Here is a 14,656-nt window from a genome sequence, read left to right as displayed (position 1 = left end):
GTGTGTGTATTGTTTGCATGCGCACGTGTTTGTGTCTACCAAGACAGCTTGAGGGTTGGAGAACTTGACGTAAGAATGGTTGAAGGAATGCGGTTCATCTACCCTAGAGAAGGCTCAAGGTGGATCTCATCTCCAACTTCTTATACTGAAAAAGTAATTGTGGAGGAAATAGAGGTATGCTCTTCAAAAGAAAGCATGGTGACAGGCTGCAGGCCCAAGCCGCTTCAGAGGAAATCCCGCCTGGATAAAGGGAAACAAAAAAACCCAACACTCACTGTAGGAACTCAACGCTGGAATAGGTGGCCCAGAATTGGTGAAATATCCCTTGAAGGAAATATTCAAGCCTTGGCTTGATAAGATAGCCCAACTTATGTTCCTGCTTCCAACAGAAGGCTGGATCAGATCATTTCCAGAGTTCCCTTCCAAGCAAACTAGACTATTCTATGATGTTTTGACTTAGCAAGATACACACTGACCACACAGATCTTCAAGCACTTGAAAAACCACAAAAGACTCAAGCTGAATTCTTGTGAATCCAGTCAGATGTCACACTACACATTATCAAGGTAACCATTATTAAGCAGCTCCCTTTGCCTAAGAATTTCACAAAAGGTGGCAGGATCTTGTGTCACATAAGCACCTGAGCTGAGATGTGAAGGTACACTTGTTCTGTATTTTGATCAAAGTAACACAATTATGATTTTGGAAGAGAATTCTACTAACAATTTGTATTACTTTCTTTGCCAGTATAACCCCTTTAAAATGGTGTCGCTAATGTGCAAGCCATATGCTTAAAATCATAAAGCATTCTAACAGCTTAGGATTCTTTTTTGGGAGAAAGAAAACTGGGGATTGTCCTGACAAATTGTCCTACAAATAGCACAAAAGTACAATGACTGCCTGGTAAGCACATTCCTGTTCTTTACACAGGCCTATTGCAACTGTACTCTTTGACCTCTCAGAAATAAACTAATTGGATTTGCGCTTTAAAGGCCACTTGTCATTACATATGAGACTTTGTATTTTATTTTAAGCTCTGTCCCTGTTACAGCAGCATATCATCTTCGTGTGTGTGTTGAAGCATTTTTTTCCAGTGTCTTTTGTGAGGACTAAAGAACAATAGCACTGCCATTGTTCTGGATCCCATCTTGCTTCAAAATTAATACTAGGTCATACACTGACTCATGAAAAGACAATTATGCCAACCAGATGGTACAAGAGTGAACACATGTGTAGCCAGAAATCACTAGGGCTTTGTATTTGTTTTCAGTGTTCTCAAGTGGGCTTGTATATGTCTGAGTCTCATGGGGGAAAAAAATAAATCAAAAAATATCAAGATGACAATAAAAGCTCCTTCAGAGCGCCTGAAGAAGTCCATCTTCTTGCAATATACTCTGCAACATTATTACAGTACCATGAACCCTAATAACTGATCATAATTTTCATGGAGGTAAACAATATGCTAACTTTTTCTATGCTGAAACAATCCCAGACATATAGGATCATCCATGTGATTAGCTGTCCACCACAAACCTGAACTTGGTCACAGCTTTAGGCACAGAGTTTCTAAGTGAACTTCACAGTTATCTGCTATTGATAGTGCTGGCCAGAATTGTCATGGGAACTGGAGGTACAGACTCCTTTTCATTAGTTGCAGATGGGCCTTGAGCAAATGACTCCTTGATCCCCACATGCTCTTTTAAAATCAAAAGAATGACACTGACTTCCTCTGAAGTGTTTGCATCAGTTTTGCAATGGAAGGATCCCCGACTCTGCTTCCTTCTCCTTGGTAAAATACTCATCTTTTACCAGTTGTCCAATTCCCTCCCCACCATCAGCAAAAATCATAAGTTTACTGCTATTAAAAACAGTTTTTATACCTTTGAATCAAGCCTGATTACAGACAACAGTATTGAAATTTATCAATGGCCAGGTAAACTACAATTCACACACCTGTCTTTACTACAGCCTTCCATTCTGTGTTTCTACTAACTTTCTCCTTACTTAGGAAAACTCCCTACTCATACTGTCACACATCAGAAAGCATTCACCTTTCATTTGAATTCACACATCACTATAAAGTGATTGAAGTCTTCATTACTTCTATGCCATCTAATTTTACATTGCCAGTCTTGCCCTTGAGATTATTTGCTTTTGATCCACTAGTATCTGCTTCCTTGGTGATTAATATCCACTAGCACAGCTATCTTGACAAGTCTGAAACAGGTTATTCTAGACTAGTTGTACCATTCACTATTGATTTTCTAATTAAACTTAACATTTCTTAGCTCCTAACTTTTTGGATGCTCCTCAAAGTCACATGATCTCCTTGGCTACACAAGGCCCTTTGAAAAGTTACCATAGTTTTGCTAAGCATCTGTACAATACTGTAAAGGCACACTCCTTTATGTCTTACATCCTACAGGGAACTGTAAAATACAAATATTTTAAGAATGGCATCAAGACCTTCCTGAGCCCTAAGGAACATGTTATTTATAACTATTCCCTAATTAACTGTCCAGTGTATAAGCTTACAAGGTCACTAGTACGCAGGTGCCATCAACCTTTGCTGTGGTTCACAATCCTGGTGGTGATGCATTCTTTCCTGTTCTACAGTGTTATTCAAACCAGGAATCTTGCTGCAGAGCTGAGCCACAGTATTTTTTCCTAACACCAGTTCTGTGGGACAAATGCTCAGATATCAAGCCATATGAAATTTCTGGAGCTTGTTTTCTTATTCTTCTTAAAGAAGTCACAGTAGCATAAACACCAAGCAATGCAGAGTTAGCCCTTGAAATCCTATTACCCATCTCAATACTTCACTGTGAAACTCCTTCCACCTCATCATCTGTATTCTTCACTCAGCCCTCAATAGTTAAAAAAAAAAAAGTCAAAGGCAGACCTCTGCCTCCACATACACAAATAAAACACATTAAACCAAAAGATATGTTTATCAAAGAGTTCCAAAAGAGAAATATCCAAATTGCAAGAAACAAAATATATTTCCTACACGTTCTTAGGTTCTGATGATAAGCATTTTTAAAAGTAGTGTTTAGAAGAAGTTTCCTCATTGCAGAACACTGAAAACTTTGACATTTAATGTTAGCTTAAGGCTTCATAGCAAGCATGTTTCACTCCTTTTACCCCTATGATAAGCATTTAATGTTTACAGCAATGCTGTCATTTTAGTCCATGTCTTACTGAGGGGCTAAGAAGTTTGAACTGTGCATCTCAAACAGTGACCAGAATCCTGAATTAACATACTGTACCCAGAGAATTTTACCTCAATAGTGAGGCCACAAACAAAGCCCATGAAGAAACACATACAAGCTAAAATGGTGGCATGCATTTTTACTAATGGACAAAACCATTTCCTTCCAAAACCTAGATTCCCAGGGCCTGGATTTTTGAAGGCAGTGTCAGGGCAAGCAGAGGCCTGAGAATTAAAACAAAATGAAACAAATCTTCATTCAAAGGCCATATTTAGAACCAACTCCATGTTTCTATATACAGCTATTCTCCAATCTTTAAAGCAAAAAAGTAGTATATTTTACTTATGTTTTAATCAAAAAGGTAAAGAAGTAATTAACAATTCGTAAGAATTCAGCTTTTAAGAAATCACCATATCTAAAGAATTAAAACCAAAAAGCAATACAGCCAGAATCACTATAAAAATTTTATGAAAATGCTAGTCCCATGGGCTTAACATAAAAATCAAAATACATGTCCAGCATCAGCAACATCTTAAGAGCAGTCGTTTGTCACAGAAGTATCTTGTGAGTTACAACCTGTTACAAACATGATGCAGCAGAAACAACAAGCAGGACAGGAGACAGGAATAATAGTTTTTTATTTTAAATACTGACATGTCTTTAGAGTCAGAAATAATTCTTAAATGAGTAGATCTTCAAAGGAGTTCCAAGAAGACTACATGCTAGTCCTTGCAACTAATCTTTACACTCAGTACAGCCCATCACTGCCGCTGCTGTACCTACAGTTCCAGATAAGCCACCAGTGAATACCCTTCCTACAAAATCTCACCAGGATTTTTCTGCTTGCACACTGTGGCACTTAATTAAAGCATTCCGGGGGGAGAAGGTTGCCACATCTTCTGAATTGGAAGTTAATTAGGAATACTTACTCACTGTTATTAAGTATATTTACTAGTCTCAACCTGCTATTATTGGACCAAAATAAAAAATATTAAAAATATATGCACCAATTAAAATGAAATATAGAATCAAAGAAAATGTGCCTTTTTCAGAACACGAGAACTTGCTTTTATTTTCCGTCTGCTAATAGCGGAAGTGATTAATAAGTAGAAATATTAAAATCCATATTACATTTGTAGACACAACATAGCAGCAAATCACTAGTCTGAAATTATCACTTACCAAAATCTACTCTTGTTAGTATGCACTGCATTGGATGGTCAGTTGTATGCCTTGTCGTCGTTGCACCACTTTCATAACAAGTTGCACACAGATCGTAATCGTAGCAAATTAAACACTTGTATCGTCGACCTCGAAAATTTCCTTTTAAACATGCATCACAGCTGACACCTGTGAACAAATGAAATTGCTTTAAAACAGCAATAAATGCACTTTTTTTCCTTATAAGAGGCAGATTTGTTGGTATTGCCTCTGAACAACTAAAAGGAGCCAGCCATCTTTGACATGTGCAGCTGACATAAGACTCAATTTTTAAATGTATATATGTCTTTAAAAGACACTGCTCTCCCAAAATTAGAATCTTGAATTCCTGAAGTAAAGTAACGGCACACTCAAGCACCTGAAATAATAATACATTAAGTTACAAAATCTCTTCGGACACACCATCCTACAGACACCTTTACCTGGTAGCATTGATCGGTATTTTTACTGTTCAGTCAGGGAATCTTGGGCCAAACACTCTTAAAAGCTAAACAGTATAACGGCTGATTGCGAGGAAAATATACAACAATAAGGAAACCAACCACTGATAAAAATCCACTAGCTTTTCAGGCCTTCCTTTCACACTTCCTAATACTTGAATTCTGAACACTGTAACAATCCCTGACATCGTATAATGGGTAGAAATTAGGATCTTTTTCCATTTTAAGTAACAGAAAAAAGTTAAAGTGTTTTTTGAAGTTAGTCTGCTTTAGTTCTCTCCACCCTATTTCTTTCTCAAGCTTAATCTTTCCGCTGTAAGGTAGCCAAACTGCATGTGTCAGAGAAAGGCTTTATAGCTTCCAAAGGTCTTCATTTTCCTCTGTGTGGTTTCAGTACTCTCTCAGTTACATAGCTAAGTGCAGGAGCAGTGTCACCATCTTGTAACCTGTCAGATCCAACACAAACTTCCTTCAATTATAGTACCAAATTAAGGACCTCCATGTAAAATACCAGTGTATACAATTAAGGCAGGATTTTGATCAACATCCTCTTTCAGCATCTGCTAAGACACGTTCTTCATAGCTTGGTACAAGCATAGACAACTTCAGAGAAATAAAGCTGCCAGAACGAAATAGTCACATTAGCCACCTCCCCATTTTTTTTTAAGCTTAACTGCCAGTGGACTGGTGTTAATTACAGAAATTTTTTTTGCATTTTTTGTTGCGCTACTCCACGCTGTAGCACTTGAACAACAGCTTTACCACACATAATACAGGAATGCAACAATAAGTAATTGCTTTTAAAATCTCTACTAGTTGTTCAAACAATTGCATCATCATGTTTAGATGAACAGTGCACAAAACTATTTTATCAATTTTTCCTTTAGTTTCTTTACCTACAGGTGTAGCTTAAGGCATTATCTGATCATTTCTAATGCCTAAGCACTGTGCTTATATGAATACTGAACCTATTTTTTTTAGCGGCCTCACTCAGTATCTACTTTGAAAGCATCACACTACATAGAATAGTGCATTAGAAAAAATATTTCAAGAATCTTTGTTAATAGCCTCAAATAACTACATTTTGAGAATGGCCCTGTTACCATCTTCAAAGCTTTTCTGTTTTGTTTTTCAAATCTTTCTCACTTGATGTGCTTTTCTCTGAAGCTTCATCCATAAACTGAAGGATCTGTAATAATTTTTGATGATTTGGACACTGAGAGCAACCTAACTTCTGAGAAAACCTCCCTGTTAACTCTTCAGAGTGAATTTCATTGATTCAGTTGATTTGTTTGCTTTTCTTCCATATAGAGATCTACAAACTTTTACCTATGCAGCATCCATATCTCCCAAACAATACATGCTATACACAAAACACTTATCAGTTATTGGCAGCACTGCAAGTTTTTTGTTGCCTACTAAACTTTCCAGAAAACAGCTGATCAGCAAGTCAGACATCACACTGAAATAAGTGAATTAAGTTTAACTAGAGCCTGTGTCAGATGCTAACAACTTTCCAGGTGAAGTAGTAAGCCATGGTCCTCTCATAAGTCATGTTTTCCCCAGGTTTTTTCCTTTAAGCTCAGAACAGTTGATTAATACAGATGTAAGCCTCTTTGCAACAGCCAAACTCCTCCTCTCACATGTTGTCTCAAACATCTTGATTGTTCCTACTTGAAGACAGACATGTTTTTAAGAAATTTTCATTTACATGTTTTCTTCATGACAATACTTCTCCATATCATTCTATACACTTTGTGGTATTAACTTCCGAGAAATTCAGCCAGAGACATAAGTCACAACACAATGGTTGTATTTAAAAATTAAGAACATTTCCAGTGGAAATGTACCACAAGATCTCCAAACAACAGATTAATTTTGCTTCTTATGATCAATTATCAGAAAGTCTACAATCTGATTTGAACAGACAAATTATCATTAGCATAACACATCACTATAGCTGGTGAAGTGAGAGCAAGAGAACAAAGTTATAGACATAGCACACTTTCCACGTCTCTCACGGTTAATATTTTGCCACAACTACCACATCCTCGCCTTCAAGAAACAGGCTGACAGCAGGGAGTGTACCATGTTACTTTTATATACTTTTGTGTAGCACAGAATGAAAACCATGAAAGGGAAAATAACTAAATTAAAAGCCTCAGTTTGGGAGCTAAACCCATGCTTAAATCCCCAGACCTCCCTCTGAATCCAGTAGGCTGCCAAAACCTCACCCATCTACCCAACCCAGGATTTGGAAATCAAATACCCAGGCGAATAATATCCTCCCACCCTATTCTTTCTAACATAGTAAACACTTATTTCCTTGTCAAAGCTTTGATTTGGTTTTTAATTTTTCTTTACTTTAATCTTTACATCAGCTGAAATTCCAAATGTTCCTTTCTTTTCCCTGCACAAACTCCAAGCACTCAAAGGTAACATATTGCAGTCAGCACAGCATATCTTTCACGTGATGGTTATCCAACGTTTCCCCCCCATTTACCTTATGTTTGCAAATATAGCAGATACGTTACAGAGTCAAGAATGTCAGATTAAACCGGATGCATCCATATTAATCACAGGTTTTGAGAAGGAAACTTGGTCTGGAGGGGTTCAATTTAAAGCAGGGAACAAAAGCAAACAACCAACCAAAAGAAGAGCCCAAACAGCGTGTGACAAGGATTTCAACAGTCAGCATACATTTCTGAGTTGCACGAAACTCTACTGACTTTTAAATCCTTGAATGAAACCCTATTAACCCCAAATGAATTGCTATTCACAGAGAACTTCTGATTCATCTTTTGCAAAGCAATGACGCAGAAAGATCACAGTAAGAAATATCCATTTTAGCTACAGATTGTTTTCATTATCCCAGATGACAGAGGTGGCTTCATCAAATTTTCTCCTGCTTTTTCACTGCTCTACAAATACCCACATATACTGCATAACATGTATCATGTCTAATAAAACCTTCCTGTTCACTGACAAAGAATGTTTTTTTTAATGCAACACTGTTCCACTAGAGGGTAGCATTGTGCTAAAGCCGAAGGAGTTTTGGCTGATGTTACCTTTAATCATCAAACTTCAAGTTCTAAAAGTTTCTTCAGCAGTATTCCCTTGCAATAACGACAGTCTCCGTCTCTCCAGCTTCACATTTTGAATGAAATGAATCAGAGGAGATACTAAACAGTCCCAGTAATAAAACATGTTTTACCCCTTCAATACAAAATATTTACTACTTTTACGCCAAGTCATCCCACATTTTCACCTAATCCAGGCCAATTAACTCAGGGAAGATACTAATCACACAAGCATTTGGTATGTAGCATGGTGAATAGTGGTGTTTGAAAATAAAAAAACAACAAATCCAAAACAACCCCCCTCCCCAACACCTTCCACAGTTTGATCCTGATAGCCCAATATAATTTGCTCTTACAACACAGAATTTTTTTTGCTAGGAATTAACTACAATGAAAGCAACTTCTCCTGGGTTTAACAGAGACCAAAGGAAACACATAACCTGATTTTGTAACGGAGAGAATAACACTGGACTGTGATTCAAATACTACACACGTAACGATTAATTTGACTTTACCCCACTCGGCCTCCTCAAATACTCTGGCCAATCAGAATGATAATATTAAAAGCCCAATAATCTGGCCCAGGCAAAAGTGATCTGAGAAACTCTGAAGAACTCGGCAGGTGAGGTTTTTTTCTTATGAAGAACATATGGTCAAAAATAAGCCATATAGAGACACTGCAACATGTTCCTGCCTCAAACAATGCGAGCTGCTAAACCTTACCAATACTGTGGATGTATCATTTAATTTTTAGAAATTTCAGAGAAAATACCACCCTCTAATCACTAGAAAACATTTAAAACCCATATGAAGCCTATATCTGAAGTATACAAGCAGTGAAGAATATCTATGTTTAGCTCCTGAGCGCGGTATTTAATCCTCGTGCTATCCCTGAGAATGAAACTCCCTTGTTTCAGCAACAAACTGGAAGACATTACGTTTATAGGTAGTTTCACCATTTTACACTCCTGTCAGCAGCTAAAGGTCTCAAATCAACCTTCCACCCTGTAATTCAGGTACTGGTTTTAATTCATCAGTGCTCAGAGTGAGGATTACTGAATTCTTTAATGTCCAGCATAAATACAAAATTAACCCATCAATGATATCTTCTTCAGAATGAAAATGCCAGCTACTGAAGCATTTCTTCCTACCTTACCTGAAGTACTAAAGGGGTTCACCCTTCTCAAAGACTGACGGAATTACATGCAAGAGTACTACCAAATTTCAAGGAGACCAGAAAACTTTAAGGTTTCTATCTTTCAAAATCCCCAACTTAAGCATGCAAGTGAAAATTAGAAAGTTGTGATGCCTCTTTTGTGTACAAAGCTTGTAACCTGTGTACTGCATTTTATTTTTATATTCTGAAGATCTTAAGTAACATTACTTTTAACATGCATCTGACACATTTCCATCTAAGATGCTCTTTCAGTGGGTTGGTTTGTTTGTTTGGGTTTTTAAAATAAGTTTGCTTGACATCAACTATCTCTTCCGCAGGCTACATGCCACGTGGCAACCCCAGGCCTCAAAGCAAGGCATTCTACTTACGTGGTTCCGTTCTTTTGAAGACTGAAGATAGGAAAACATATGCCATTTGATAACCAAAAAAGAAAAAAAAAAAAAAGCAGCCAAATGTTTCTTACTTTAATAGCTTCACCTCTTACTGCAAACTACTGCCTAATTTGAGAGGTTAATTTCTAGGAATAGAAACTTCTGTTGTTTCTGTGAAAATTGTACCAGAAATTCAGCCAAACCACTGCACTTTGATTTTAGTTTATTTTTGCTCATGTGTTTACTACAGCAGAAGGAAACTTACAACACAGAGTATACTCCATCACGCTTTCAGCTCCAAGTGCTGAACAGAAAATTCACACACCATACCCTTGAAGTAACTAAAAATGGTCCTTCCCCTCACACATCCTGTGTGCAACAGGGCTGAACATGCAGTATCTTCCTATAGCAGAATGGAAGCATCAACCAAACTAGCACGTCTGCAAAAAGAACTAGTGGGATTACAGCTGCGGACAGAGATGATGTTGACTTGGAATTAGAAGAATGGGGGAGGAAAGCAAGGGAATCAGGCCTACGTTGGACCAGAAAGGCAAAAAGGCTTTTGTCTTCTGAACAGCAGCCTCCTTCCTCTCCAGAGTCTGGAGCAGAAACAGACCCCTGAATCTTGTCATCTCCCTGTCATCACCAAGTTTCATGAAGCCCACTTGCACAGTGTCTGGTACTTGTCTAGAGCTGGTCTAAAAAGAACGAATCAAGTAATAAGGCTGGCCCAGCAAGTTTCAGCCTTGGTCTTAACACATAAGTGTCAGTCAGCTTGCTACCAAAAGGAGTTTTTCATTTTTGCTTCTGCATCTGAAGTTGCAGAACTTATACACAGAACAGTTGCAGTCATCTAGGGCATCAGGAACATGTGACTATTAAGCACTGCAAAACACACCCAACTACACAGGAATCACGCAGGAGAGAGAGAGAATGGCTCCCCACAGCAACAGACACCTGCCTTTCCCATGAACATGTCCTTTTCTCTCTAGAATTCCCCAATTAATTTATTCATCATGCCTTCCAATTCTGACACCACAAAAAGAACCTCACACAGCTCACTGCCCCATATCTCTGTTTCAAATGTGCAATAGAACACATGACAGTCTTTATCTTGGCCTCAGAGCAGTCCATCCTGTGCACCTAGCCAGTCAGAGAAGAGTGTCCCAGACACAAACTAGTATCTGGCCAGGTAATTAAAAATACTATCTTAACGCCTATGTGTAAGGGATGAAATAAAATTGTGCTAGTTAGCTTCATTTTGCTGCTCCCTAACTTGAATTTCTAACGTTTACGTCAGTTCAACCATTTCTATTTGATTACACAAATTATGTTAATAATGTGGTACTAAAATCAGTCAAAGAATAAGATGACAGTTACAACCATTTCTATCTCCCTAAAACACCATCAAAAATTCACTGAACACTGAAAAAGTCACTCAGCATCTCTTGACCAGATCCAACTCTGAGAGGAAGACCACAATATCTAAATATAACAAGCAGGGCTGTTTTTACTCCCCCCAAAAATATACTGAGACGTTAACAAAGCATTTGTAGTTCTTCAACATCTTAATAAAAAAAAATTCCTAAGTAATATTACCTTAGGATTTACTGCTCCCACAGGCAGGTGCTATGTATATACATCTCATATGTACTGATCATACTTCCCAGTAGATGGCATCCCATGACACCAATGACATTTATACAGCGGGTCCAAGAATCACTTTGCCACCATCAATGCAAATACAAACTCCCAACAGAACATTCTAATTTTTTTAAATAAATCCCAGAAACACTGGTGGTTTCACTACCACCTTAGATGAAACTGGCTGAAAGAAGGGAGTTGTTTTCTTACAATCCCATACGGATGACATAACAGCCAACCTTGTGCATGCCACTTTCTTTAGATCCCACCTTTTCAAAAAAAATCCAACCAACCAAAAAGCTATCAATATGAATTTATTGATCACTGTCCAAAGATCGTTGTAAAGTTCATAGAATCATAGAATTATTAGGCTGGAATAGACCTTTGAGCTCATCAAGTCCAACCGTTCACCTAATACCACCATGCCCACTAAACCAGGCCACAAAGTGCCACATCTACACATTTTTTGAACACCTCCAGGGATGGTGACTCCACCACTTCCCTGGGCAGCCTGTTCCAATGTTTGGCCACTCTTTCAGTAAAGACATTTTTCCTAATGTCCAATCTAAACCTCCTCTGGTGCAACTTCAGGCCATTTCCTCTTGTCCTATCACTCGTTACTTAGAAGAGACTGACCCCCACCTCACTATAGCCTCCTTTCAGGCAGTTGTAAAGAGCGATAAGGTCTCCCCCCAGCCTCCTCTTCTCCAGGCTAAACAACACCAATTCCCTCAGCTGTTCCCCTTAAAGACTTGCTCTCCAGACCCTTCACCAGACTCATTGCCCTTCATTCGTCCAAATACCAAATCATGGAAAAAGGAGATACTATACTTCTGCAAGATGAGATTTAAATATTGCTCATCTTTTCTGACCTGAAATAGGCCAAAATAGGTTCTGTAAAAGCACAGACATATAACCTCCATCAGTTCTTGTCAATATCAAACATATATTCTCTCTACACAATAAAAAAAGCAATCACTTTATTTGTAAATATTTTACATACAAATCTGCAGATTCTTTCATCCCTCTAAATACACTTCTAGGACACCACACATATAAACCTGAAACTCCTCTAGAGGCTGCTGAAAACTCTTGACTTGCTATTTAGACATCATTTCACCAAGAATCACTATACAGCCTTATAATGCAAAAGAACTACTTTCCTGACAAGCTAGGTGGATGCAGTACTTTCACATCCTCCATAATACAGAACAAAGTTGTCTACACTGAAAAGACAAGACAGACAGAAGAATGCACATCCCTGTGCCAAAATACAGAAAGCAAGCATGAATTTAGTAATGATTTTAACAAGTTTATAGGAGTCCTGGGAAACTCCTTCAGATGAGATAAGAGAAAGCAGCTGCAGGAGACCAATTCCCAAAACCTATTTTTTAGCTAGCCTACCCTGTTTCTATCTAAGGAATTTTGTTTAGCAAAATGTAAATGTGGAACCCACCTTTACTGGAGAACTACTATGTTTGAAATCTCCAAGAACAACATTCGCTATGCCTTCTATCTTCTGGTTTACTACTTTTGCAAGTTACTGCAAACACCACAAAACAAAAAACAAACCACTTTCTCCAGATACATTGGCAAAAAAAAAAAAAAAAAAAAAGTATTACATAGCTATGAGCAATCTAAATATAGTGTTTTCTAGGGCTTCATATTCTTATCAGACTCTTCACTAATTGTTCCTTAAATTCAAACAGAGGAAACTAGGTTACAGTTTTAAGTCCTGGCCTCCTACACAAAAGAGATGCTTTCACACAGAGTACACAGGTTTGATATTTTCAACAAAAAAAGGTCAAATATCTTCTCTGAATAGAGCATTACATTTAACATATCGTAACATTTAGAAACCAGCAGAATTCTTAACCTGTCATGAGAACTGATTCACAGCAAAAGGTTTTGCCAGACACGTTCAAGACTTTTAAAGGGAGAGAACTGAGAACTAGAAACAGTGTATACAGAGCAAGGATCAAGCAGATTTGGATTTCTAATTCAGTATTTGATACTGTCTCGCATGTCACTTATCATTCAATCAATATAATGTAATTTGACCATCAAAACCATTACAACATGAAAGCACGCTTAAGTACTGTAAACACATTAAAATTAAACAAATTGCAACACACTTATCAGAGTGCAGAAAGTTTGTAATGTGGCAGCAAAGGGAACTGGCATCAGACATGAGATCTTACTTAAGAACTCTTGTTAATCTGGAAAATGGCAAACAGCATGTGAATTCTATTAACAGAAAAATACTTAAACTGAGGAAGCTGCAAACAGTGCCAGGGCAAGAAAATAACAGTTAACAGCACTGGTCTAAATCCTGTATCCAGTAAAATCAACACAACATTTCTCATTTAATTGGACAGGACCAAGTTCCTGAGTTTCTTTCAGAACTAAAGAGACAACAGAAACATGCAGCTCAGGCAAACACCAACTGAAAGATAATTGGGCTGGGGGGGGAAGAACATCACACACAAATGAGTTTTATAGGTGTAAGAAACATGAAGAAACACTGAGAAAATACTAAAAAAAGAAATTACACAGAACTGGCTCTGCAAGAATCAAGAGATAGTCTTCTCAGAAAATAAACCTTTGTACATTTAAAGAAAAGTGACAAAAAAAAAAAAAAGGGAAAAACAAACAAGGAGAACAAGATACATGTCCAATCAGGCATGGGAGAGAACTGAGTAGCATGACTCAGCTGCGCAGAGAATTTCAAGTGCTTGAAGACTCAATAGTCTTGACTCCTTTTTCTATAAGCCACTGTTTCAGGCAGATAAGAGAAAAACATCGATACTCAACACACCTGGCAGAGACAAAGTTAACTGTTTTCCTTGTAAATGCCTACCTTCGCAAAAAGCTTAGCAAAAATTAAATACGCTATTTAGGTACACCCCATGCATAGCTCTGGTGTCTGAAATACACACTCAACTTTACTTCCTTTTGCACTATCGGACTCGCTCCTGACCCTTCTATACTTAAACATTCCCCAAACAGGCAAGCAGGGCAGGCAAGCATTCTCCCCTGCAGCACAAAGAAGAGGTAAGATTTAGCACAGGCAGCAATGCAGGAAGCAGCACTGACTGGACAACCACAGAGCTAGAAGTAAGACAAAAAAGTTTTCATGCAGCAAGAGTTCCAGCTCTTGCAGTAATGCCTTCTGATTACATGTCTCACAACAGCTGAGACTTACAGTAGTGGTCTGGAAATACACAGACTTTTCATGTCAGGAAAACACATCCAGAAAGCAGCTGGGAGAGGGAGGGAAAGAGGAACAAGTGGTTCTCCACTAAAGAAAGCAGTGATACACAGCAGTCACATACATATACCTAGATTCCTGCCTATCGCCCAATTAAGTTTACAGAGGAACACAAGAACACTTTCAAACTTTCAGCTTACCTTCAAAATCACTGTTTTGAATGGCTCCACAATGTCATAAAAGGACTTTATCTTTTCTCAACACCACAAGAGGTCTAGGAACTAGTAAAAATATTTTTCT

General features: G+C 38.0%; 1 protein-coding gene across 1 annotated transcript in view; it reads right to left on the bottom strand.

Moving 5' to 3' along the window:
• Positions 1–14,656, bottom strand: part of KCMF1 (potassium channel modulatory factor 1) — a 50,557-nt gene that overhangs the window by 20,890 nt on the left and 15,011 nt on the right. The window contains exon 2 of the mRNA XM_086479353.1: positions 4,395–4,562. Coding sequence (XP_086335479.1) covers positions 4,395–4,562 — 168 coding nt within the window. The remainder of the gene's footprint in view (positions 1–4,394; positions 4,563–14,656) is intronic.

The sequence above is a fragment of the Leptosomus discolor genome, chromosome Z, assembly GCF_034619465.1.
Source record: "Leptosomus discolor isolate bLepDis1 chromosome Z, bLepDis1.hap2, whole genome shotgun sequence".
Classification (NCBI taxonomy): Eukaryota; Metazoa; Chordata; class Aves; order Leptosomiformes; family Leptosomidae; genus Leptosomus; species Leptosomus discolor.
This window is presented reverse-complemented; position numbering and strand designations above follow the sequence as displayed.